General features: G+C 41.8%; 1 protein-coding gene and 1 pseudogene across 1 annotated transcript in view; both read left to right on the forward strand.

The window, feature by feature from the left end:
- Positions 1–16,555: 16,555 nt before the first annotated feature.
- On the forward strand, positions 16,556–17,312 carry LOC114029552 (annotated as a pseudogene).
- Positions 17,313–26,490: 9,178 nt separating this feature from the next.
- The window catches only part of SLC2A7 (solute carrier family 2 member 7), a 30,874-nt gene continuing 29,859 nt past the window's right edge, over positions 26,491–27,505 (forward strand). Inside the window, exon 1 of the mRNA XM_027843882.1 lies at positions 26,491–26,527. Coding sequence (XP_027699683.1) covers positions 26,492–26,527 — 36 coding nt within the window. The 5' untranslated portion in view covers position 26,491. The remainder of the gene's footprint in view (positions 26,528–27,505) is intronic.

Genomic DNA, 27,505 nt, shown 5'->3' on the forward strand with positions numbered 1-27,505 from the left:
GGTCATCCTGCCTCTGCTTGAAGACCTCCAGTGATGGAGAGCCCTGTCTCTAGTCAGCCATTCCACATTTGGACAGCTCCTCCCAGCAGGAAGGTTTTCATGATGTCAAGCTGAGATTGGCCTCTCTCCATGTTTCCTATCCATTGCTCTTTGTTCTTTCTTCTAAGTCCCAGCAGAACAAGCCCAGTTCCTCTTCAAGGAACTGCTCTCCAGGTTCTAGAAAACTGTTCACATGACCCTTCCTGCTGTCAGTTTTCTCTTCTCTGGGTAAAGCCAAATTCTTTCTTTTTCCTTCTTTCCTTCCTTCCTTCCTTCCTTCCTTCCTTCTTTCTTTCTTTCTTTCTTTCTTTCTTTCTTTCTTTCTTTCTTTCTTTTTCTTTCTATATGTTTCCAGATTAGGCAAAACTTTTACAACAAAACCTACTATAAAAGGAATTCAGAATATATGAGCAGTACAGTAGTGACCCTGCTGTGGTCTATCACCATGTCCATTTTTCCTCTAGGAGGCTTGACTGGATTGCTCATGGTTGGCCCAATGGTAAATAAGTATGGTAGGTAAGTGAGAATTCTTCAACCCTCAGGAAGCCATCAACAGCCTTGGCTGGACATTGACCATTTAGGATTCTTGAACAGGGTGGCATAGGGGACTAAATTGCTGGATCTGAAGTCAGGAACACCTAGATTCAAATCTAACTTTTGACGCCACATCCGTGACCATAAACAAATCACTCAGCCTTCATTTTCTCTTCCGTAAAATGGGAATAATAATAGCTAGTATTTATATAGTGCCTACTATGTGCCTGGCACTGTGCTAAGCACTTTGCAGGGATGAACTCATTTGATCTTCACAACAATCCTGCGAGAGGCAGGTGCTATTACTATCCCCATTTTTACAAATGAGGAAACTGAGGTAAACGGGTTAAGTGACTTGCCCAAGATCACTCAGGTAATAAGTGTATGAGGCTAGATTTGAACTCAGATTTTCCAGACTCCAGTCCCAATGTTCTGGACACTGTTGGTCCCAGCTGTCTCTCAGTAACAGTATCTATCTCACAGAGTTGCTATCAGACTTTAATGGGGTAAAATGTGTAATGTTCTTTGTCAACCTTGATAATAACTGTTTGTGTGTGTGTGTGTGTGTGTGTGTGTGGAGATAGATCACATGTTAGGATTAAAAATAAACATTCATAGTACTTGGAGCTAGTAGGAAACTCAGAGAACAGAATCACAGATCCTAAGAACTGGGGCAGAAGGGACCTTGGAGGCCATTTGGTACCTAAATGAGAATTCCTCACTTCACTAATAATAGGTAGCATTTACACAGTGCTTTAAGTGGGACAAAGGGCTTTACAAATATAATCTCATTTGATCCTCTCAATGAATCTGGGAGATGGGTGCTATTATTATCCCCATTTTACAGATGAGTAAACTGAGGAAAACAGATTTAAGTGACTTGCCCAGAGTCACACAGCTATTAAGTGTCTGAGGCTGGATTGGAGCTCAGGCCATCTTGACTCCAAGTCCAGCCCTATCCCCAAGCAACTGACCATTGGTTAGCCAGCTTTTTCCTGGAAGATTCTAGTGAGGTCATAGATCTCAAGCTGGATGGGCCCCTAGAGGCCAGAGAGCCCAACCCCCTCATTTTACAGACAAAGGTAACTGAGGCTCAGGGATTTTCAATGTCTCTCCCCTTGGTCACCTAACTTGTAAGTGCTTGAGGAAGGATTTGAACTCAGGTTTTCCTGACTCCAGGTTGAATATTTTCTAGCCACTGTGCCCTCTAGAGGCCACAGTAGTTACTGCATGTCTCTCTTCTCAAGAGAAGGAACTTAGTTTCCCACCTTTTCTTTCTCTGCTGAAAGGGGACCTTGCTGATCAACAGCATATTTTCCATTGTCCCTACTATTTTGATGGGATGCAGCAAAGTGGCCGGGTCCTTTGAGATGGTCATCTTTGCCCGAATTGTGGTGGGAATATGTGCAGGTAAACATGAGGATGGGGTATTGTTATGGCCAGACTTAGTGGGAAGGCCATAGTAACAGACACACACTAAGTGCTTTAAAATCTATCAAGTGTTTTCCATACATTAGCTCTTTGGATCTCAATAAACTACAGGTATTATTTCCATTTCACAGGTGAAGAAACTGAGACCCCAAGAGGTTAAGCAATGATTTGCCCTAAGTCACATAGGTAGTAAGGGTCAAAGGCAAGATTGGAGCTCAAGTTGTCCTGACTCTGGGTCCAGTACTCCATCCACTCTGCCACGAGGAGCCCCAGGCATTGTCCTGGAGACATCACTTAGCTACATTTTAAGATGGAGATGGTTTGCTCACTCTGCTATTCCTCCAGGTCCCACGGCCCCATGGTGAGTGAGCTCTGGGTCTGGAGTTAGACAGTTGGAATCCCAACTCTGTGAGCAGGGGCATGTTCCCTTATTTCCTTTTACATTTGTTTCCTCATCTGTAAAACGAGGACCACATACTAGATCCTAGATCCAAAGCTGGAAAGGATCCCTTGTCCCCTGGGGACCTGGACAAGAATCTCTGTTACAGCATCTCTTGCAGGTGGTCATCCAGCCTTTGTCTAAAGGCCTCCAATTGGAGGGAGCCCACCCCCTCCTGAGGGCAGCTCTAATTCTTGAGTGTTTGCTCCTCACATGGAGCCTGAGTGAGCATCTTTGCAACTGCCAGCCAACACCCCCAGTTCTGCTCTCAGGGGCCAAACTCAGTGCCGGGCACATATACTGTAGGTGCTTAATAAATGCTTCTTGACTGAGTGACCCACTGGCCAAGCAGAACAAATCCAGTCTTCCTTCTTCCTCATGATAGCCACAGCTAGCCTGTCTCCCCCTCCCCTACTTTTCTTGTTTCCAAACTAAAGATCCCTAGTTCCTTCTCCATCCTCACACAAAATGATTTCCTGTCCTCTTTTAAAATATCAAGCCCAGACTAATGCTAAAGATACAGTTGTGGGCTTACTGAGGTAGAAAAAGAGAGAGTAGCACTAACATCTCCCTCCTGGATACTCAACCTCTTTTTTTTTAAACCCAATTCTATTACATGTGGAGCAGAAAGAATCCTTGGCAGAGACAATATCAGAGCTGGGGAGTGGGGACCTAGGGGGTTCTTAGGACACAGAATATAAAATCTAGAAGGAGCCTTAAGACCTGGAACGTCAGAGCTGGAAGGGACCTTAAAACATAGAACAATAGAACTCAAAGAGACCTTAGAATGTAGGATGTCAGAGCTGGAAAGGACCTTACAGGTCATTTAATCCAGACATGTCAAATTCAGACCTGCAAATCTTCTGACTGCACAGGACAAGATTAAAAGGTAATTGGGAAATGCTTAATAAAATAAATAAAAAATAGAACATAGATAATTATAAATTAATAAATTGACTTATTAAATTAATTTAATAGATAATATTAACTTGTGATTTTCCAAGTCCATATGCAGCCTGCAGATCATTTTTACTTGAGTTTGACACTACTGATTTACTCCATCCCTCCCCCCCATTTTACATATGAGGAAACTGAGACCCATATAGGTAAAGGAACTTCCCCAAACTGGATCTGAGACTTGAACTCAGGTCCTCTGACTCCTTATGTGAAACTCTTTCCAATCCTTCTAGTTTGGTTTCAACCCGGTTGTCCTATGATGGTTCTCCTGCCTGTGATGAAAGCCACACTTTGGGACCAGCTCTTAGGATGGTGCAGCCAATGCTGCAAATGATTGGGTTGAGAGGCACTTTGGGGCCATCTCGTGGCTTCTTCTGTTATTACTGGGGATGGAAAACCTGGCTTTACTAGAGGTGGGCAACCCTCCAGGAGGGCTATGGAAAATCTCCTTTCACTCACTAGACCACACCGCCAGCACCTCAGCAGAGGCTCATTGCTGCCAGCATGTTGCTGAGAGTGGTGTGGAGGCTGGGGAGCGGGGAAAGTGGACCTGGAAAAGGGGGTTGTGGGACTGTATGGGAGGGGAGAACATTAGACACAAACTTCACAGTTTTGCCAGTTGTATTTGTGTGTGTGTGTGTATGTGTGTGTGTGTGTGTGTGTGTGTGTGTATGAGAGAGAGAGACAGACAAAGACAGAGACAGAGAGAGAAAGAGACACAGAGACAGAGACAGCGACAGACACGGGATGACACACTCTGGCTGTGACATTTTAAATTGTCTATATTTCAGATTATCTTTAGTCTCCACAATAGAAGTTATCACCTGTATACATTCCTTTTCTTTTTATTACATCTTGACTTGGTTCTAATCATGAAGTATATTCCTTAAAATATTATAAGGGGATATCCAGAGACCCAGTAATGCTTCCCTTGACTAACTATAGTCATTTCAGAGGTGTATTTATAACAGGGCAAATATAGGGCACTAATGTATAAAAGCAGTCCCAGTTAAGAATGCTCATTCAATGGAGGATGTATGGGCTGTGCTGTCCGTCTATGGGATTCTACTTCTCCCTCTTGCCTTTCCCCTCTCACCTCCTCTCTCCCTCTCCCCTTTTCTTCCCTCCTAATTCTCCTTCCCTCTTCTCCCTCTGTCATTCCTTCTCTCTCTGTCTCTCTCCTTTCCTCTCCCCCCTCTTTCTATCCAACCCTCACATCTCTCTTTCTCTCTCCCTTTCTCCGTCCTCCCCCCACACACACACAAGAAAAGTTAGTCAAATAAATCTTCAAACTCCAAGATTTGTACATACTTTTTTTCGGTGTTCTATTTTTCCCCAGTTACATGTAAAAACAATTTTCAATATTCATCTTTTTACAACTTTGAGTTCCAAATTCTCTCCCTTCCTCCATCCCCGCCAATGAGAAGGCAAACAATTCCATATAGATTATACATGTGTAGTCATGCAAGACATATTCATAATAGCTCATAATAGTCATGTTGTGAAAGAAAACATAGACAAGGGGAAAAAAACCTCAAGAATAATAATTGTATTCAGACACCAACAGTTCTTTCTCTGGGGATGGATAGCATTTTTTCATCATAAGTAAGTCCTTCGATCATTGTATTGCTGAGAACAGCTAAGTCATTCAGAGGTAATGATCTTACAATATTGCTGTTACTTTGTCCACAGTACACTTCACTTTGCATCAGCTCATGTAAGTCTTTTCAGGTTTTTCTGAGAGCATCCTGCTCATCATTTCTTATAGTACAATAGTATGCCATCATAATCATGTACCACAACTTGTTCAGCCATTCCCCAATTGATGGGCATCCCCTCAACTTCTAATTCTTTACTCCCAGAAAAGGGCTGCTATAAACATTTTTGTACATATAAGTCCTTTTCCTTTTTTTTTTTTTAATCTCTTTTTGGGATGCCAGAAGTGGTATTGCTAAGTCAAAGGGTATGCATGGTTTTATAGCCCTTTGGGCATAGTTCCAAATTGCTCTACAGAATGGTTGAATCAATTCACAACTCCACCAACAATGCATTAGAGTCTCATTTTTGCCACATTCGCTCCAACATTTATCATTTACCTTTTCTGTCCTATTAGCCAATCTAATAGATATGAGGTAGATCTCAGAATTGTTTTAATTTGCATTTCTCCAATTAATAGTGAGAGTGTTTTTTTTTTCATTTGGCTATAGATAGCTTCATCTGAAAACTGATCATATCCTTTGAACATTTATCAATTGGGGAATGGCTCTTATTTTTTATAAATTTGACTCAGTTCTCTATATGTTCGAGAAATGAGGCATTTATCAGAGAAACTTGCTTCAGAATTTTTTTCACAGTTATTATTGCTAACTGTATTTCACTCTGTCCTTTCTCAAAAGTATTTTGCTTCTGACTACCCTCTCCCCTAATCTACCCTCCCTTCTATCACCTCCCCCCCTTCTCTTAATCCCTACCCCTCCTACTTTCCTGTAGGGTAAGTAAGACAGATTTCTGTATGAAATTGTGTATGTATGTTATTCTCTCTTTGAGTCAATTCTGATGAGGGTAAGGTTAACTCACTCCCCCTCACATCCCCCCTCCTCCCTTCCACTGCAAAAGCTTTTTCTTGCCCCTTTTATGTGAGATTATTTACCCCATTTTACCTCTCCCTTTCTCTTCCTCCCTGTACATTCCTCTCTCACCCCTTAATTTTGTTTTTTAGATATCATCCCTTCATAATCAACTCACACTTGTGCCCTCTGTCTATATATGCTCCTTCTAACTACCCTAATAGTGAGAAAAGCCTTATGAGTTACAAATATCATCTTCCTGTATAGGAATATAAACAGTTTAAACTTATGAAGTCCTTTATGATTTCCCTTTCCTGTTTACCTTTTTATGCTTTTCTTAAGTCTTATATTTGGAAGTCAAATTTTCTATTCAGCTCTGGTCTTTTCATCAAGCTACAGACTTCCTTGATCAAGTGAGAGAGTTCAAGGAGAGTCTAAGCCCTAGGCCCTGCAGACAAATGGGACCCAAATTCTTTTTGGGGTAAAGGACAAAGGTCTCGGCTTGGGCCCGTTCCCCATCAGATAGAGTGTAGAATTTAAAGTCAGGAAGAATTGAATTCAAATCCTGTCTCAGATACTTCCTAGGTCTGTGTCCCTGGGCAAGTCATTTAACCAATCTGTTCCTTAATTTTCTCATCTTTCAAATGAGGGAGTTGGACAAAATGACCTCTCTGGTCCCTTCTAGGTCAAAATCTATAATTCTATGATATGGTTTCTGTTTGGGGAAGAGATTGCCCAGGTGGGCAGAAGGTGACCTGAGACACAGTGTGGCTTGATATAATGGATAGATTTGCTTGTCTTGGAATCAAGAAGACCTGAGATGGAATCCCACTTCTGAAACTTCCTAGCTTTGTATCCCAGGGTGAGTCAATTAATCACTCTGCCTCAATTTCCCCTGAGAATGATCACAACACCTACCTGTCAGGGCTGTTGTAAGGGTCAAATGAATGAAAAATAATTTATTAAGTGCTCAGTCTATGCCAAGAATTGTACTAAACAAGGGGGATACAGATGACAAGTACAGGCCCTGGAATCTCCTCCTCCCCCAACTTCCTTGAACTTTCTCGCACATGGTCAAGTCTCTGGTGTTCCCATGAGGCATCCACCCATCCCAACTGACCTTTCAATGTGGCTACACCCAATCTCCCAATTCGGTTACCTCTTACCTAGCCCAGCCCTCCATTGTCTGTTACCTGGCCACTCCCCACCCTTAATTCTATCTAGACTCCAGTTCTCCCTCAGCTATGTGGTCCAGATCCCTGGCCTTCACCCCAGACTACTGGCCAGTCCCACATCCCTCCCACAGTCTTTCTGTATATAAGATCCATCTTCCCTCCATTAAAGGGCTCACATTCTTAAAATCTGGCCAATGGCTCAGATTCAATCTGGCCAGCTTGCACTAGTGATACAAACGCTCAGATTCCTTAAAAGTCTGGCCTGTTTGTAGTCACAAATCACCCAGATTCTTAAAATCTAGCCAATAGTGCAGACTCATTCATTAGGAATCTTGCTCACCCCAGTTAGTGTTGTAATAAACTTTGTCTTTGGCTGAAAGAAGGCTTGGGTGGAATTCATTTAGGCAAGACCCATGCTATTTTGGGGTCCCAGCACCCCTAAATCTCAACAGAGATAGAAGAGAAAGATAGTTCTTGATTTCAAGGAGTTCACATTCTTAATAGGAGGGTCAGCTGTAGGGCAGATGGAAAGGCCCTGTGGCCCTTAGGGTTCAGTAGCAGTGAGGATGGCAGGCTTTTTTTGGGTGTGGGTCTAATGGTGAGGCCCACACATTGAAGTAAGTAAATCAGTAAAGCACTTTTGCTGACCTTTGAGTACTGTACAAATGTGAGCGACTCTCATTATTTCATCATCATCATGAGAAAAGGGGAGGGGAAGGAGCCTAGTGATATTGCTAATATTAGCTTTGGGCTTGGCCAGCCCTAGGGGATTAGAATCATCCCATGCTTTCCCCTGTCCTTCAACTTTAAAAAAAAAAATTAATTGATAGTGTTTTAAAATTGGACAAATTTCCCCTTATAACCCTACTTTGGCTTCTCCCCGACAGCCGTTCCATATAACAAAATTTTTTAAAGAAAGAAAGAGGAAGAAAGGAAGGAAAGAAAGAAAGGAAGGAAACCGCAAAATCAATTAATACATCAGAAAGTTCTGAAAATAAATATAATATTCAACATTCCTCTCCCATTCCACTCCCCTCACTCCCACCTGCAGAACTCCCACCTCTTCAATGGCGTGGGAGGATACCTCCTCTCATTGTATCTTTTGAAGTCATCGAGCCAGTTCTTTGTAAATTGCAAGATTCATCTTCTCTTTCCATTTACACTGTTGTAGTTATACACATTGTTTTCTTGGCTCTGCTGACTTCAGTCTGCATTCATGTAGCTCTTTCCATGCTTCTCTGTATTCATCTCTTCCCTTACACTACAATAATATTCCATTGTATCCATGGACCACAATGTGTTTTACCATCCCCCAGGGGATGAGTACCTACTTTGCTTCCAGTTTTAAGCTGCTGCTATCAATATTTTGGCATATAGGAGGTCTGTCTTTTCATCAATCACCTTGTTGGGGAATATGCATAGCAACAGAATCTCTGGGTCAAAGGGTATGGACATTTTAGTCATTTTATTTGCATAATTCCAATTGCTTTCCTATATTCTCATTCATCTTTAATGACACTGAGAAACTGAGAATATTGAGGATGAGTTGGAGGAGATCCGTATGGAGCATGAGGTCAAGAAGGCTGCTGGCAGAATGTCTGGGGTGAAAGTCTTCAGCACCAAATCCCTCAGGTGGCAGCTCATTTTCATTATCTTAATGGCTGGTCTATAGCTTTCAGGAGTCAATGCAGTGGGTAAAGCAATTAAAGGAAGAATCCTGAGGCCCTGGAGGAAATTTGGAATCAGTTCTATATATAAATCAATATGTGGGAAAATCTTCTTTTATTTAATTTTTATTTTCAATTCCAAATTTTTTCCCTCCCTCCACCCTTCCCCACTCACTGAAAAGACAAGAAATGTGATACTCCTTATACATATGGAACCATGTAAAATGTATTTCCACATTACTTATGTTCCAAAAAAGAAAGGAAAGAAGTAAAAATATGTTTCAAACTGTACTCTGAAACCATCTATCTGGAAGTATATAAGAAGTGAGTCCTTTGGAGTTGTGGCGAATTATTGTATTGATCAGTTACCAAGTCTTTCGTAGTTGATCATCATACAGTATTGCTGTTCCTGTATACAATAGTTCTGCTCACTTCACTTTGCATCAGCTCATAGAAGTCTTCCCAGGTTTTTCTGAAACCATCCACTTCATCATTTCTTATAGTACAAGAGTATTCCATCACAGTCATATACCACAGCTTGTTCAGCCATTCCCCAATTGACAGGCATCCCCTCAGTTTCCAATTCTTTGACACCACAAAAACAGCTTCTGTTAATGTTTTTGTAAATCCAGGTCCTTTTCCCTTTTCTTTGATCTCTTTGGGATGCAGACCTAGTAGTGCTATTGCTAGATCAAAGGGTATGCACAGCTTCATAACCCTTTGGGCATAGTTCCAAATTGTTTTCCAGAATGGTTGGACCAGTTCACAACTCCGCCAACAACGCATTAATGTACCTATTCTCATGAATCAACATGTGGGAAAATCTTAAGATCAAAGAGGGAATCAGCAATCAATGCAGATTTTGAAGCAATATGTGGGGAAATCTTGAAGCCTAGGAGAGAATTGGGGGGGCAGGGTCAATTCTGTATGTGAGACAACATGTAGAGGAATCTTAAGGACCAGCCAGGAGAGAATTGGGGATCAATGCAGTACTTGAAGTAATGTGTGGGAGAATCTCAAGGCCTAGGAGAAAATCTGAGCTTAGAGTCCAATAGACCTTCCTATGGGGAAAGAGTTGACCTCCTATTCTTTCAAACATCTCCCACAAAGCTTAGGGGTTCAATGTCAAGACAAATCTGATTGCCTCAGTTGCCAGCAGTATTACCCCTTCTTTTACTCTCTCTTGCTCTGGCCCCCTCTAATATTACCTGGGCCATGCGTTCTAGGTCTACTACCATGCAGACCAGATTGACAATGGAGCAGGAGTGGTTGAAGACAATATCCAGCATGTCACAGTGGAAACAGGTACGTTCAATGTGGTGATGACCATTTTAGCTTTACATATATTCCACGTTCCCATGACCTTCCTTTCCATTCTGAAATCAGTAGCTTTGAAAGAGAGATTAGAAGGGCAATGAGAATGGTGACCCCAAAGGAATGGTGCCCACAAGGGAATTCATTCTAGATGTTTACAGCTATGAAATTCTCCCTCCTCACTCATACTCTCCCTACAACCCTCCAAATTCGCCTCAGTTTTCATTGAGTGACACTCCCACATTTTTCATCTCTTACTCTGTAAAACTAGCTATCCCCAAGATACCTTTCTATATTTCTATGTTTCCCCACACCTCTATACCTCCTATGGCTCCAGTAATGTAATATATCAGGGGCAGCTAGTTGGCACAGTGGATAAAGCGCCAGGCCTGGAGTTAAAAAGACTCATCTTCCTGAGTTCAAATCTGGCCTCAGACACTTACTAACTGTATGACCCTAGACAAGTCACTTAACCCCATTTGCCTCAGTTTCCTCATCTGTAAAATGAACTGGAGAAGGAAATGGAAAAACCACTTCAGTATCTTTGCAAAGAAAACCCCAAATGGGGTCACAAAGAATTGGCCATAATTGAAAAAGTAACTGAACAACAACAAGGATGTGATGTATCATGTCTCTTGACTAATGACCTCTAGGTCAACTCTAGGTTCTCCTGCTCTTCAGGGCCCATTCTACATTTGTCCTCTAGGAATGGTCAATCAGTCAGTCAACAAACATTTACTGAATTTATTGAAACGCTTTGGCAGGCATTATTCTGGGCACTGAGGATCCAAATTAAAAATGAAACAGTTCCTGCCCTCAAGGAGTTTACATTGTATCAGGAGAGACAACATATCTGTCCACATCAGCATGTATGAAACTGATATAATAAGATAAACACAAGGTACCAGTCACTGAGCCTGGTGCTAGCAAAACAAAAACAACAATGTAACAATAATGTAACAGTCCCTGCTCTCAAAGAGCTTACATTCCACCACGGGAAACAACATGAACATATACATCCAAGTGTTTACTATATAAATACAATTTACCTATAAAATATACACAAAATGAATAGATTTGGGTTTTTTTTTTTTGGGAGGGATCCAAAAAGAGACAAAAACACAGTCCCTGTCTGCTGCCCTCAAGGAGCTAACATTCTACTGGGAGAGACAACATGCCAATAACTTTGTCACACAGGATATATACATGGTCTAAATGGAAGATAAACTGAGGAGTGCAAATGGTCTAAGTGCTCATTGTTAGCTATGTAACAAGGGTAAGGTGCCTCACCTGCCTCAGTTTCCTCACCTGTACAGCAGGCATAATAATACCTGAAGGACCTACCTCATAGGGCTGTTGTAAAGGTCAAATGAGATAATATATGGTGCGTGCAATATAATTATCAGTTTTTCTCATCATTCTTATCTCCCAGAGATGTGGTGTAGAATGATTCAATTAACATAGTGATGAGATATATACACTTGGGCATTTTGAGCCAGGTGACATGCTTTATTGGCTTTGTGGTTGACCATTTGGTTACCATGTTCTACAGTGCCCAACCCTCTTCTGAAAATGTTGTTTTCAAGGAAAAAGCTCACTCTGGCTCACTTGGTATGGTATGGTAGAGGGCTTTTCCCTATCTGTACTAATGTTCTAGAGCAGAAGTGGGGAACCTGTGGCCTCGAGGACACATGTGGCCCTCTAGGTCCTCAAGAGCAGCCCTTTGCTGGAGGAGTCTATCAAAGGGCTGCACTCGACCTACCAGGCCACATTCTAGAGCCTTCCCCCTCCTGTGACAAGGAGATGAGTCCCACCATCCTTTTCTCACTTGTCCATCCTTTCCCCTCCCAGGTCCCGTTCCTTCACTGATTATTGCTGAACTCTTCCTGAAACCCTCCCGGCCAGCTGCCTTCACAATCGGAGCCACTGTCCACTGCCTCTCCAACTTCAGTGTGGACAGTTTTTTCCTTTCATTCATGTAGGAGGGAAACTGATTGACAAAAACTTCAAGAGGGGAGACTGTCAGTTCAGATCCCTTGCATCTAGCACAAAGCCCAGCATAAAATGGGCGTTTAAATCAACATTATATAGAATTGAAATGAGAGTAAATGGATTGGGGCTCTCCTCCTTGTGGGCACGGCTTCCAAAATGGAACCCATCCTTGCTTTGTCAGCTTATAGGAGGAGGGATGTTATGCCTTCTCAGCATATACAGCAGCTAATGCAAATGTACACAGGTTAGAGACAGAAAGCCAAGCAAGGGAATCAGTGAAAAGGCCTGATTAGCCAACATGGGAAGCACAAAAAAGGAAGTGAGATGCAGGAAGGCCCATAAGGCAGCTAGATTATAGAGGGCTTTCATTGCCAGTCTGAGATGTTTGTATTTCATTCTAGTAGCCACAGGGAAATTCTGGATGTCTTTGAGCAGGCCAGTGACCTAATCAGACCTGGGTGCCTTAGGAGGAGCATTCTGGCAGCTATGGGGAGGCCTGCATTTGGGAATTTAAACAAGTTGTTAAGTAAAAACTGCAGCTCTGTGGAGGCAAAGAATTGGAAACTGGAGGGGAGAGGGTTCTCTTCAATTGGGCTAGAGGTTCCCAAAGTGGGCAATACCACCACCTGGGGGCACTGGACTGATCCAGGGGGGTAGTAGTAACCTCAGTCATCACTGGGGGGCATTGAATAAAAATAAGGGGGCAGTGGAAGCGCAGGGAAAGAAGAGAAGAGAATTCTTAAAAACCATTCATACATGTTTCATTTGTTGTGTAACAGAGTTAAAGTTGTAGTGATTACATTATTTTCCAAATAAACACACAAAATGCAAATTATAACCAATCACTGGTTAAGTCCACTGACAAGTCTTAACAAGCAAGTGTTGGCAGGCAAGATTGTCATACGTTGGTGGGAAGTCCAGCATACATCAGCAGGGATATGTTCGTGTAATAACTTGTTTACAATACAATACCATACGATTACATGATGCAATATTACATCATCAAAAATTCAATGCAGGAAAAAACCACAAATTTACAATAAATTATTAAAGTTAAGATATGTCTTTTTTAATTTATATTTTTTTGAAATGATGCAAATTTTTGTCTTTAAAAATCATTAAAGGGTTAAAGAAAGTAGATTTCCAGGGGGGGTGCTGAGTAAATTTTTTTTTTTTTTTGGAGACGCAATCAGGGTTAAGTGACTTGCCCAGGATCACACAGCTAGTAAGTATCAAGTGTCTGAGGCTGGATTTGAACTCAGGCCCTCCTGACTAATTTTTTTTTTTAAGGGAATGGTAGGCCAAATAAGTTTGGGAACCTCTGAATTGGGCAATGGCTGAGCAAGTTACGGTATATGAATGAGGTAGAATAGTCTTGTGCTATAAGAAATGACCATATATGTTTGTAACAGGGGTTTTATTTTTCTTGCTTTTGCAATGGATCATGGCAGGGTTGAGGTGAGAGGGAGAAAACGTCAGTCTTCATTTGAAAAAAAAATTTAAGAGACGCTGAATGCCAGATCTCAAACTTGTTAGTGAGGAATACCCAGAGAAGTATCTACTATGTTCCCATTCAAAAAAACTCTGGTCACTCCCTATTTTACCTACAGGATCAAATACAAAATCCCGCGGCTTTTAAAGCCCCTTATAACCTGGACATTTCCTACCTTTCCAGTATCCTTACACCTTCTGACACTCACCCACCCTCCCATATACTTGCAACCCAGTAACATTGACCTCCTTGCTGTTCCTCTAATAAGATACTCCTCTACTCTGGGCATTTTCTCTGGCTGTCCCCCAAGCATGAAATATCCCCCTTCCTCATCTCCATCCGTCTGCTGCCTTCCCTGGCTTTCTTCAAGTCCCTGCTAAAATCCCACCATCAGGATACCTTTCCTGATTCTCCTTTAATTCTTGTGCCTTTCCTTTGAGATTATCTGTATATACTGTATATTCTATTCATATCTTGTTTATACCTGTATATACCTTGTTTATATGTTTCATTTTCCCGTTGTCTCCCCCATTAGACTAAGAGACTTGTAGAGACTGTCTTTGTCTCCCTAGAGTTTAGCCTAGTGCCTGGCAGATAGTAGGTGCTTAATAAATGCTTGTTCAAATTTGGAATTATGCCCAAAGGGCTATAAAAATGTGCATACCCTTTGATCCAGCAATACCACTACCAGGTCTGTATCCCAAAGAGACCATACAAATCAGAAAAGGACCCACACGTACAAAAATATTTATAGCAGCTCTTTTTGTAGTGACAAAGAATTGGAAATTGAGGGAATACCCATCAATTGGGGAATAGCTGAACAAGTTGTGGTGTATGAATGTAATGGAATACTATTGTTCTATAAGAAATGATGAGCTGGTGGATTTCAGAAAAACCTGGAAAGACTTGTATGGATCGATGCTGAGTGAAGTGAGCGGAACCAGAAAAACATCGTACACACTAACAGCCACGTTGTGCGATGACCAACTTTGATAGACTTAGGGGCCCAGGGTGAGGAACCTGCAGCCTCGAGGCCACATGTGGCCTTCTAGGTCCTCAAGTGCAGCCCTTTGAATGAATCCAAACTTCACAAAACAAATATCCTTAAATAAAAGGATTTGTTTATTAAGGTGGTTCTTACAGACAACTAGAGGCTTCAAGAGGTAGAGGGGAGGAGAGAAGAGAGAGGAGGGAGGAAGGAGGGAGGAGGGAGGAGTGCTACCAGAAATTGACAGAGCACGTAAGGTGGGAATAGCCAAATCCACTCTGCATTTTTAGGAATTTATTTATTTAGCTCATAAAGGTCTGAATCTAGATTTAATAAATATATAATATTATATATTATGTATAATATAAAGTAATAATGCAATAAATGTTATGTATAAAATGTAATATAATATAAAAATCCTTAATAAAAAGATTTGTTCTGCAAGGTTTGGATTCAGTCAAAGGGTCGCACTTGAGGACCCAGAAGGCCACGTGCGGCCTCCAGGCTGCAGGTTCCCCACCCCTAGTTATCTCTTCTCAGCAACGCAATGATCTAAGACAATTCCAAAAGACTCATGATAGAAAATGCTATCCACATTCAGAGAAAGAACTATGGAATCTGAATGCAGATCAAAGCAGACTATTTTCTCTTTCTTTTGTTGTTCTTTCTTTCTTGTGGTTTTTTTTCCTTTTGTTCTGATTCTCCTTTCACAACATGACTAACGTGGAAATATGATTGATTTAATTTTTTAACATGATTGATTGTACATGTATAATGTACATGTATATCAGATTGCATGCTATGGGGGGGGAGGAGAAGGAGGGAGAAAAATTTAGAACTCAAAATCTTATGAAAGTGAATGTTGGGGACAGCTAGATGGCAAAGTGGACAGAGCTCCAGTCTCGGAGTCAGAAGGACCTGAGTTCTCAGACATTTGACACTTACTAGCTGTGTGACCCTGGGCAAATCACTTAACCTGCATTGCCTCACCAAAAAGCAAAAAACAAACAAAAAAGTGAATGTTGAAAATTAAAAAATAAAAAAAAAAATCTAAATAAATAAATAAATGCTTGCTCACTTGTTTGGCTTCACTTCTATCCACATAGAAAGGTCTTGGTGCCTTCAGCTTCATCGTCTTTCCTGAGGTGTCTCTTCACCGCAGTTTATTCCTACTGCATCATCTCAGAGACCAAGTCTCTGGCTCAAGATGTTTATGGAAATCAACCAGATTTTTGCCAAGATCAATAAAGTGTTCAGCCAGAGAAACAGAAATCTTCCAGCTTCTAACCTCCCACTATTCTGTAGGCGGGTAGTGGTTCATTGTTACCTGGCCTACACCAGCCTTTTCCTTTTCCTTTTCTAGCTGTTCCAGAAACGGGCCTGCTTTTGTACAGACTCTTGGTCCAACCTCCAGGTCCCTCTGCCAAACTGGGACGATCCATGAACTCTTGGGTGAAAATTCTGAAAAAACTGAGATCTTTCTTTGGGTCAGGCACCCACTGAGTCCAAGTCAGGACTCCCAGCAGCTCTTCAGCCTGGCCTGGGCAACAGCCCCTTCGTAACTGCTTATCACACTAACTTTTATATTAAAAACAGTCACCATGACAAGATGATAGGAGCAAAGGCTGGGGACCTTTAGGGACCTGTGGGTACCCTGGTAGAACCAATTTCCTCCTTCCTATCACATTCTGCCCTGGAAACATCACTCTTAGAAAGAGGGATGTTGGGAGCAGCTAGGTGGCATAATGGATAGAGCACTGGCCCTGGAGTCAGGAGGACCTGAGTTCAAATCCAGCCTCTGACACTTGACATTTTCTAGCTGTGTGGCCTTGGACAACTCACTTAACAACCTCATTACCTACAAAAAGAAAAGAAAAAAAGAGAAAACGGGATGTCAGTGTGCATGCTCGCCTGTCTGCCCATCTCCTCAATTCCTGCTGCCTGGAGCCTCTGCCCTGCCATGGCTGCCTACAAGCTGATGCTGACCGGCACGGAGAGAGCGCCTGGAACCTGGAGAACTGCTTCAGCAGCTGGTACGACGTGAACCTGAGCCTCGCCAGGCATGAGGAGGCCAAGCGCTGCGGCCAAGTGCTGTGAGAGCTGGTTGTGAATTTTATATCTGCTTCACCTCTGTCCAGAAGAGAGCAATTTGTACCCTTTGGACAGGACTAGATGCCATTGGCCAGATGTGGTTATCTGTAGTGAGGTCTTGGCACCTCAATGAGCAGCACTATGGGGGTCTGACAGGTCTCAACAAAGCAAAGACAGCTGCTAAGCATGATGAGGCCCAGGTGAAGATCTGGAAATGATCCTGTGACATCCCACCACCTCCAATGGAGCCTGACCACCCCTTCTACAGCAACATCAGACTGTCGCTATGCAGATCTGACCGAGGATCAGCCGCCTTCCTATGAGAGCCTGAAAGACACCATTGCCAGGCTCTACCCTTCTGGAATGAGGAAGTCATCCCCCAGATCAAGGAAGGAAAGCGTGTTCTGATTGCAGCCCATGGCAACAGTCTTCGAGGGATTGGCAAACATCTTGAGGATCTGTCTGAAGAAGCAATCACGGGGTTGAATCTGCCCACTGGCATTCCCATCGTGTATGAGTTGGACAAGACTCTGAAACCCAACAAGCCCATGCAGTTCCTTGGGTATGAGGAGACCGTGCACAAAGCCATGGAGGCTGTGGCAGCCCAAGGCAAAGCCAAGGAGTGAAAGAAGGCTTGCCAGCACGTGCCAGCGGTAGCCAGGTCCTTCCCTCCTCACTGTCTCCACCACTTCTTTCCCCCGCCTGCTCCACTCACTGACCATCGCCTTAGGGATCACAACTGCAGGTGGGGGACTGATGGTTCCTCTTCTCATTTCTTCCTCCCTATTTCAGACCAATTCTTTTCTCTCCTGTTGCCCTTCCCCTCAATCACATTAGTCAGAATGCTCCTGGGTGGTTTGGCTCAGTAAGGACCTGGTTAGGGATTAGGGACGGGGACATAGTATGAAGTGACCAGGGTGGGAAGCTGGAAGAAGCGGCTGGTCCAGGTATTCCTATGAGCCAGCCCTGCCAATAGGGCAGTCCTCTCAGGGGCTGTCGTAGGAAGCTGCCTATAACCCAGGTGGTCATTTACAAATCATGAAAGTTTTATTTGGATGTTTCCTCCCTAATCCAAGAAAAATGGATCTGGGAGGTTGTCCCGATGTTTATTTATTGCGTTTGCTTTCACAAAAGACCCTTCTAGGCTGGTTATTAGTGGCTTTTGAAATTAAACTGTCCCACTTAGCAGTCATGAGAGATCTCAAACCGAGTCAGAGAAGGGAAAGTTTCCTGATTTCGAAGGGACCGACGAGTACATCCCACTGTGTGTTTTATAGCCCCTGCTCTGTTCACTGGCAGTGAAATGCCCCTAGATCATGTTGAAATGTGTCTCAATTGTCCCATTGCCTTCCACATTATGTCCAGCCACCTGGGTCCTCATCAGTTTTAGCGTAACTGTACTAACCCTGCCCCTCCCCCATCCCATTTTTGTTGTTCGCTATAATAAAGGAGTGCTGTGCAACTAAAAAAAAAAAAAAGAAAAGAAAATGGGGTGTCAAATACAAAACACACTGAGGCAGATTGATGGGTATAGATACTTCAACTAAGTGAAAGCATAGAGAAAGGGTTGAACCCAGCCCATTCTAACCTTAATCTTCTATGTTATTTGTGAAAGAGAAGTCTTCATTAAAGCAGAGGATTAAGTGAGGCAATTGGGGTTAAGTGACTTGCCCAGGGTCACATAGCTAGTAAGTGTCAAGTGTCTGAGGTCACATTTGAACTCAGGTCCTCTTGACTCCAAGGCTGGTGCTCTATCTACTGCGCCAACTAGCTGCCCCTGACATGCTTTTTTCTTGTAAGTGGTAATTGGCCTATAATGCCTCACCTCTGCTGTTATTAGGGACTGACACACCCTTTGTTTTCAATCATGCATTTCTAAATTTTTCCTCCTCCCTCCCTTCCCCTTCCTCAAGACAGCATGCAATCTGATATACCTATATAAGTACAATCATATTAAATGTATTTCCACATGTCATGTTATGAAAGAAGAATCAGAACAAAAGGGAAAAACCACAAGAAAGAAAAAAGAGAGAGAAAATAGTATTGCCCTGGCTTTTTCCAAGACTGCTGAAATTCACCTTTTGTAGGACTCCTTCCCTTCCCTGGTCCCCCTCCACCCATCCAGCTACTGGGGAGAGCCACTTGGCGGTAATCTTCCATCTATCCTGCATATATGTACCTAGTTAGTTATACATTGTTTCTTCCATTCGATTGCATGCTCCTTGAAGGCAAGAACTGTGTTTTTGCCTTTCTTGTACTTTTAGTGTTTAGCACCGTGCCTGGTATATGGTAAGTACTTAATAAATGCTACAGGTTGATTGTCCTATCTACTGACTTCTGTCTCCTTTGTCCCAAAGGACAAAGATTTGAACTAAGAGTCCTTCCCCTCTCCGTGTTCCTTTTAGGCAGATAATTAGAACTCTTGTGTCTTGAGAGGGTAGCTTGCTGTGCTGGAATTGGCATCATAAAGACCAATCAATCAATAAGCATTTAGTAATTTTCATTTCTCTAATCAGTAATGATTTAGAGCATTTTTTTCATATGACCATAAATTGTTTTGATGTTTTCTTCTGAAAACTGCCTGTTCATATCCTTTGACCATTTATCAATTGGGGAATGATTTGTATTCTTATAGATTTTACAAAGTTCTTTATATATTTGAGATATGAGACTTTTATCTGAGAAACTGTCAATGATTTTTCCTACATTTTTCTGCTTTCCTTCTGATCTTGGCTATATTTGTTTTATTTATTTATACAAAACCTTTTTAATTTGATGTAATCAAAATTATCCATTTTACACCTCACTCTGCTATCTCTTGTTTATTCATAAATTGTTCACCTATCCATAAGTCTGATAAGCAGTATGTTCCAGGTTCTTCTAATTTTCTTGTAATATCTCTCTTTGTATGTAGGTCATGTATCCATTTTGACCCTATCTTGGTAAATGGTGTAAGATATTGGTCTATGCCCAATTTCTGCCATATTGCTTTTCAGTTTTCCCAACAAATTTTTTTTTTTTCCTTTTTGGTGAGGTAATCGAGGTTAAGTGACTCACCCAGGGTCACCAAATAATGAATTCTCATCTCAACAGCTTAAGTCTTTACACTGGTCAAGTCCAAAGTTACTATATTTATTTGCTGCTGTAAATTTAAAATTTAATTTAATTAAGCACCTACTATGTGCAGGCACTGTGCTGAGACCAGAGTACAAATGGGCGAATGACTCTTCATATGCAAAATAGGTGGACTACCCCTCATCATACCTCACAGATTTCTTGTGAGTTCAACGAGATCATATATGGAAACTATTGTGCAAACTTATAAAACCCCATAAAAATGTCAGCTATTATTATAACTTGCACAGAATTTATGCCTCTGACTCACTCAGCTCCCATTCTCTCAGACAGTGAAATCCTGAGGAGACAAGAGCAGATGTGTCAGGGCACGTACCTCCCCTTCTCCCTCAGGTTTGGGTTCATTTTTCGCCAGTGGTAGGAGACTGTTAAGAACTCCCAGAGTACTTTGGGCTTTTTGTCACAAGCATTTAGAAAGGCAGTGATGTTCCAGAGAGCCTGAGAGCAGGGAAAGATCTCGGTTCCACTGCCCTCTCTAATCCTTGTTAGCTTCAGTATTTTCACCTGTAAAATGGAGGTTCAAGAAATCCTTCTTCATGGGGCAGTTAGGTGGCACAGTGGATGGAGCTCCAGCCTTGGAGTCAGGAGGATCTGGGTTCAAATCCGGCCTCAGACACTTGACACTTAACTAGCTGTGTGACCTTGGGCAAGTCACTTAACCCTGATTGCCTAGTTAAAAAAAAAAAAGAAGCACTTCTTTATTCCCTCAAGGTTGTAAAGAACAAATGAGAAATTTTCTTACTGCACCTGTCATTTCATTCCTCTACCAAGGCAAGACAATCTCAAGTCTTAGAGAGTGGCCTGAAGGTACAGAAAGGGTAATAATAAAAATAATTATTATTATAGTAATAATAATTAAAATAATTATTATTATAGTAATAATAATTATTATAGTTGTAATAATAATAGCTAACATTAATATAGCATCTACTATGTGCCAGGTACTATGCTAAGCTCTTTACAAATATTATCTCATCTGATCCTCATAATAACCCTGGGAAGTAAGTGCTATTATTATCCCCATTTTACAGATGAGAAAACCAAGGCAAACAGAGGTTAAGTAATTTGCCCCAGGGTTACACAGCTACTGAGTGATTGAGGTCAGATCTGAACTCAGGTCTTCCTGACTCCATGTCCAGCTGGAGCTGTGCTTAGGGTCCAATATGTGTGGGAGGTGGGATTCAAATCCAGGTCTTCTGCATGCCAAAGGCTGGCTTTCTGTCCAGTTGGTCAAGCTGCCTCTTTGCAAGCTTTATGGGTCACTGATTTTTACTAATTATTACACTAGCTTTGAAGAGAGCTTCCTCAAACTCACTCTAAGCTTCTGACCTGCTTGCTGAATTTAGTTTTGTTTATTAAAATGTTATTGATGTCTTCCTTTCACCTCATAGTCATATGGCTGAATATATAGTCCTTCCAGGACTACCATAGAATTCTCCCTTATCACAAAGACAAACAGGTAAGCCAAATCAGCCTCAGTTTCCTCCTCTGAAGAACAAGGTGATCTCTAATATCCTTCTCAGTTATATATCTATGACTGTATGACAATGAGTGCAGAATTCTGCACCTGTAGTCCCCCACCTCTATGGAGTTGTGAGAGTTATATTGGATCATGTCTCCTATGAGCAAAATGGGTCATTACAAATCACATTAGTTCCACTGTCTTCCTGTGTCATTTTCAGAAAGCCCTGGCTTCCCAGCCTCCCAGTTAGGATAGTGTTTTTTGTAGAGATAAAGCACTTTTCCAGAGATTATCAGCTGGTAATATCTTTTGAATTTGGCTTTCTAGGTCTGCTTTTTGGAGAATTATGGGAGAGAAAAGCTGGAAAGAAAAGAATTCTTTCTTTGTCTTGTGCCATATGGGCAATCAGTGTTGAATAGCACATCCTATCTCAGGATTCCTGCTTCTGTTTCCCTCCTTCTGAGACTTTGGGGCAGTCTGGGCTGTTATTACTGGACATCAGTCACCCTTGATCTGAGAGTCCATTACTAAATCAATGCAGCCAATATTAGAAGGAAAGCAGAATACTGGGGGAAATTCTTTTTTACAGGTTTCTATAATAAAGGCCTCATTTCTCAAATATATAGGGATCTGAGTCAAATGTGTAAGAATATGAGTCATTCCTCCAATTGATAAATGTTCAAAGGATATGAAGAGGTAATTTTCAGAAGAAGAACTCAAAGCTATCTATAATCATATGAAAAAATGCTCTAAATCACTATTGATTAGAGAAATGCAAGTTAAAACAACTCTGAGGTAGCATACCCCACCTATCAGATTGGCTAATGTGACAGAAAAGGAAAATGACAAATGTTGGAGGGCACATGGGAAAACTGAGACACTAATGCACTGTTGGAGAAGTTGTGAACTTATCCAACCTTTCTGAAGAGCAATTTGGAACTATGCCCAAAGGACAATCAAACTGTGCATATCCTTTGAGCTAGCAATACCACTACTAGGTTTGTATCCCAAAGAGATCAAAGAAAAAGGAAAAGGACATATATGTACAAAAATACTTATAGCAGCTCTTTTTGTGGTGTCAAAGAATTGGAAACTGAGGGGATGCTCATCAATTGGGGAATGGCTGAATAAGTTGTATTTTTGATTGTGATGGAATATTACTGTGCAGTAAGTAATGATGATCAGGATAGTTTCAGAAAAACTTAGGAAGACATATGAATTGGTACAGAGTGAAGCGAGCAGAACCAGGAGAATACTGAACATAGTAATAGCAGCATTGTATAATGATCAACTGTGAATTACCTAGCTTCTCAGATTAAGACAATTACAAAGGATCCATGACAAAAAATGTTATCTACCTCCAGAGAAAAAACTGACAGAGTCTGAATGCAGATCAAAGCAGACTTTTAAAAAAAAAACACAACTTTTTTTGGGGGGGGGAGGTCTATGTTTTCTTTCACAACATAGCTAATCTAGAAATATGTTTGGCATGACTGCACGTACATAATCTATATCAAATGGCCTTCTCAGGGAGGGGAAGGAGGAAGGGAGAGAATTTAGAACTCAATATTTTACAAAAACAAATGTTAAAATTGTTTTTACATGTAATTTGAAAAAAACATAAAAATTTTCAGAAAAAAGATAAAAGAAGAGAGCCCATCACTGGGGGCCCTTGTGAGAGAGGGGAGAAAAGGGAAGAGAACAAGCATTTATTAGGTGCCTACTATGTGCCAGTCACTTTACAAGTATTATTTCATTTGATCCTAATCTCCTAGAGAGAGCCTAAAGTCCTCTACTAGACTGTGGTATTCTATGACACATGAGGACCACACATACCTCTTACAAAAGGACAGCCTTCTCACTCAATGGAACATTCATTTACACTATTGTAGTCATTTTATATATTGTTTTTCTGGGTCAATCAATTAACAAAAACCAATAAGCACCTACTGTGTGCCGGGCAGTGTACTAGGTCATGGGAAGGTAAATACAAAGAATGAAATAATCCCTACATATATAAATATAGAGAGAGCACATATAAAGAGACTAAACACAAAATAGGACTGGAGAACATGAGTTTTTAGAGGGTAAAGAGAGGCTTCATGCAGAAAGTGATGCTATGAGCTGGGTCTTGAAGGAAAACAGGGATTCTATAAGGTAAGGTTGAAGAAGTGTGGAACGGCCAGTGCAAAGCCATGGAGGTCAATCAATTAACATTTATTAAGTTCTACTATGTGCCAGGCACTGTGCTAAACACTAAGGATACAAAGAGAGGCAAAAAACAGACCTTGCCCTCAAGGAGCTTATGGTCTCATGATGGGAGACAGAGTGCCACATGTGAGGAACAGAGAAAGGTGGAAGTTGGGAGGGAGTACATTCTAGGCATGAAGTACAGCTTGTACAGAGATGGGAGATGGATTGTTGTGTGTGAAGAACAGCAAGAAGACCAGTTTGGCTGAACAGGTGTGACCCATAGTGCTCCAGAGTGTGGCCCAAATCGGACTAAAATGTAATTGGGAAATGCCTAACAAACCAAATAAAAATATAATAAAATGGAGATAAGTCAATATGCAGCCCACAGGGATCCTTGTGCATTGATTGGTGGCCTCCGTTTCTATTTGAGTTTGACCAAAGTGGACTAGATGACCCCGAGGTCCCTTCCAATTCCGAGAATCTGTGATTCTGAGTGGATGAAGTTAACCTGGAGACTGATGGGGCAGAGTGCAGAGAAGATTGGCCAGTCAGAGGGGGACCTGCCTTTGGGGGGCCTTGGCAGAGGGAAGTTAGGTTTTGTGCAATGGGTAGCAGGGAGACATGGTGCGTTCCAGAGCATTTAAGTAAGGCAAGGTAAGAGAACCCCAGTATCCACCTACCTGTAGCCAATTGTGGAATTCTCCCATAAGCAAGATCTCGTGAAAATCCTATAAAAGCATAGAAAACACCATGAAATTAATTTTTACTAATTGATAATTAGTAAAAATTGGGTTCCACATAGGGCTGAAATTTATTATGTAGGAAAGATGGTTCGACTCAGCAAATGAATAGAAGAGTTTGCTATTTTCTGAGGTGTAAATGCTCACACTGAACATTTAATGATTGGTTCTCACAAGCCCTATGAGCTGACTCCAGCACGCCACTGGTTGGAGCTATGTGCTGTTTTTTTTCTGTTTTTTTCTTTTAAGGCAATTGGGGTTAAGTGACTTGCCCGGGGTCACACAGCTAGCAAGTGTCAAGTGTTTGATCTGAGGCCGGATTTGAACTCAGGTCCGCCTGACTTCAGGGCTATGTGTTGTTTTTTTTTAAGAGCCATATTTTCTTCAAGGCAGTTGAGAGCCACTGAACTTTTTTGAGCAGTTGAGTGACCTGCTCAAACCAGTATGCTTTAGGAAGATTATTTTGCCATCTCTGCAGAAATTGGATTGGAGAAGGAAAGTAGAAGCAGGGAGACATGTTAGGAGGTGATAGCAGTTGTCTAAGGGATGAAGGACAGATTTAGAATTGTTGTTCATCATTTTTTTCGAAGAAGATCAGAGATATCATGTAGTGATGTCTTGACTCGTGTGTGGATTTAAGTGAGGCAGAATTCTGCAAAGTCGGCAGCCTCAGTTTCTCTTTCAGAATCATTGAAAGCCAGTGGCAAGACAAAAGTCAGGATGACTGGAGATGCCCATCCATCAATTAGGGAATTGTAACGTATTAAAGGAATGGAATGTTATTGCCCTGTAAGCAATGACAGATAGAAGGAATTCAGAGAAAAATGGAAAGACTCATGTGAAGTGATACAGAGCAAAAAAAGTAGAATCAAGAAAATAATATATGTAGTGATTATAATAATGTATATTATAATCCTCAGAACAGTTGAAAGCTAATGAATTACAAAGAATGATCTTGGTCCTGGAAAACAGAAAATGAAACCTCTCTCAGGAGAGAGGTGGGAGACTATGGGTAAGGAATGTGGCATACACCATCAGCCATGGTTATGGGATTGGTTTCCTTTCCTTTTTATTTGTTAAAGGGAAGGGCTCATGGGACAGCTAGGGGGCACAGTGAACAGAGCACCAGTTCTGGAGTCAGGAGGACCTGAGTTCAAAACCGGCCTCAGACACTTGACATTTACTAGCTGTGTGACCCTGGGCAAGTCACTTAACCCTATTGCCTAGCCATAAAACAAAACAAAACAAAAAAAAAGGAAGGACTCAGAGTCAGAGAACTTAGGATTACGCTAAAATAAATACAGAAGGCAAATATAACACTCTTTTTTAAAAGAAGAAATTCCACCTGTCCTTCAAGACTGAAGTCAAATGCCATCTCTTCCTTGAAGTTTTGACTGATCTTCCTTGATTCCCCTTCCCCACCCAATCACCGCCCCCCCTCCCCATGGTATCTTTTCACCTTCTACCCTGAGTTATATAAATTTGTTATCATGTCTTCCCTCCCCTCTTAAACTGTAAACTCCATGAAGACAATAGCTGTATCTTATCTTTTTTATCTCCAGAGGAGGTACCCAATAAACATTTATTTAATGTTGAATGAATATTCAGAAGGCCAGGATTCAAATCCTCGCTTTGCTGTTCATTATCATGTCGTGACCTTAGACAAATTGCTTAGCTTCTCTTGGCTTCCTCTGTAAAATGATAAAGTTGAACTAGATAACCTTTAAGGTTCCTTCCAGCTCTAAATCTGTGATCCCATTTTAGCACACACATCCCATTAATCTGAAGTTGTGGGGTCTCACCTAATGCAGAGAAAAGATGCATTACTCCATCCATCTTTAACCCCCCACCTAATTTCTTTTGAGTCTGCTCAGACTTCTCTAGGGCACTCCTTGACTGAGCTCCAAGAGTTTACTCTGGTCATTGTTCTTGTGCAGGGGGCAATTGCAGTGGGCAATGATGTGTCAATGGGCAGCAGCTCCAGCACTGTCTCATTCTTGGTCTCAGCCAAGCACCCCAAGGGCAGAATTCATACAATTATCTTATATTGATAAAGCATCAAGTGTATCTTATCAACAACCCTAAGGGCAAGGAAGGCATGAAGCCAGCAGGATCCATTGAACAGATGAACTATGTTACACAGAGTAATAAAGTTGCTACTGGCTCCATCCTACTGGAAACTGGGAGGCAGGGCACATTCCTTTCTGCTCAGCTGGGGGCCACAGGGACACCTGGGCAGGACAGTGCTGCCAGAGGAAAGACCGAAAAGCAAGAGATGGAAACTATGCCACCTGAACCACTCAGGAAGGGGGTAAGTCTGAAATCTAGGGTACTTGTCCCCTTCTCCATCAGATTGAGGGCCCTTCCTCAGGCTAAGGCTGAGGGTTTGAGGACAGCCACATTGTTTCCTGTAGGAAGACAGGATCACAGAATCCTAGCTCTGAAGCTAGAAGCCTCAGAAGTCAAGTCCAACTGTCCCATTTTACAAATAAGAAAACTGAGGCCTGGAGATGTTAAGTGACTTGCCCAAGGTAGGAAGGGGGCAATGTTAGGATTCAAATCTAAATCCTCAGGCTCCAAATCTGGCCCTTTTCCCATCATGCCTCCTGAGTGACTGTTTAATGCTAGCAGAGTTCTCTGGGAATTCCTTGAAATTGAGATTTTTTTAAAGGGAGGAAGAGGAGGACAGTCTCAATTCAGCTATCCAGACATTCTGGAAGAAATAGAAAGCCAGTTACCCTGGGGACAAAAGTTATTAACTGCGATTATATGTCAACAGAAACTCTCCACCCAGCACAGATCACACAAGCCTAGAACAATAGTAGAGCATTACCTAAAGCTCAAAGAAGTTAATTGATTTCACCATAGTCACACAGCTTGTAAATATCAGAAGCAGCATTGAAATCTAGGTCTGCCTGACTCTAAGTCCAGAATTTTGTTTCCTAGACACTGCCTATGTGGTAATTGCTGTGATGATCATGATGATAATAAAAGAAAAGAGGTGCCTCTATTCCAACACATTCCAATTCAGCTGCAAAAGCATTTTTACCCACCTGTGTCTGCAAAACAATAAATACGAGAGAATATTTGCACCCTAGAGACACAACTGCAGACTGTGGGATTGTGCTGTTTGAATTCTAAAATCCAGGAGGGTTTTTTTTAAAATGGGCACTGATGTGTCCATGGAGGGGGGGACAGGCAGTGTCCCTAGGATTAGCCCTGAAAAGAGAGGCACTGGGATGGGAGAGACATGGAAAATCTAAGTAGAATCTCCCTGGCTCACTTCTGG

The sequence above is a fragment of the Vombatus ursinus genome, unplaced genomic scaffold, assembly GCF_900497805.2.
Source record: "Vombatus ursinus unplaced genomic scaffold, bare-nosed wombat genome assembly UNPS02014932.1, whole genome shotgun sequence".
Classification (NCBI taxonomy): Eukaryota; Metazoa; Chordata; class Mammalia; order Diprotodontia; family Vombatidae; genus Vombatus; species Vombatus ursinus.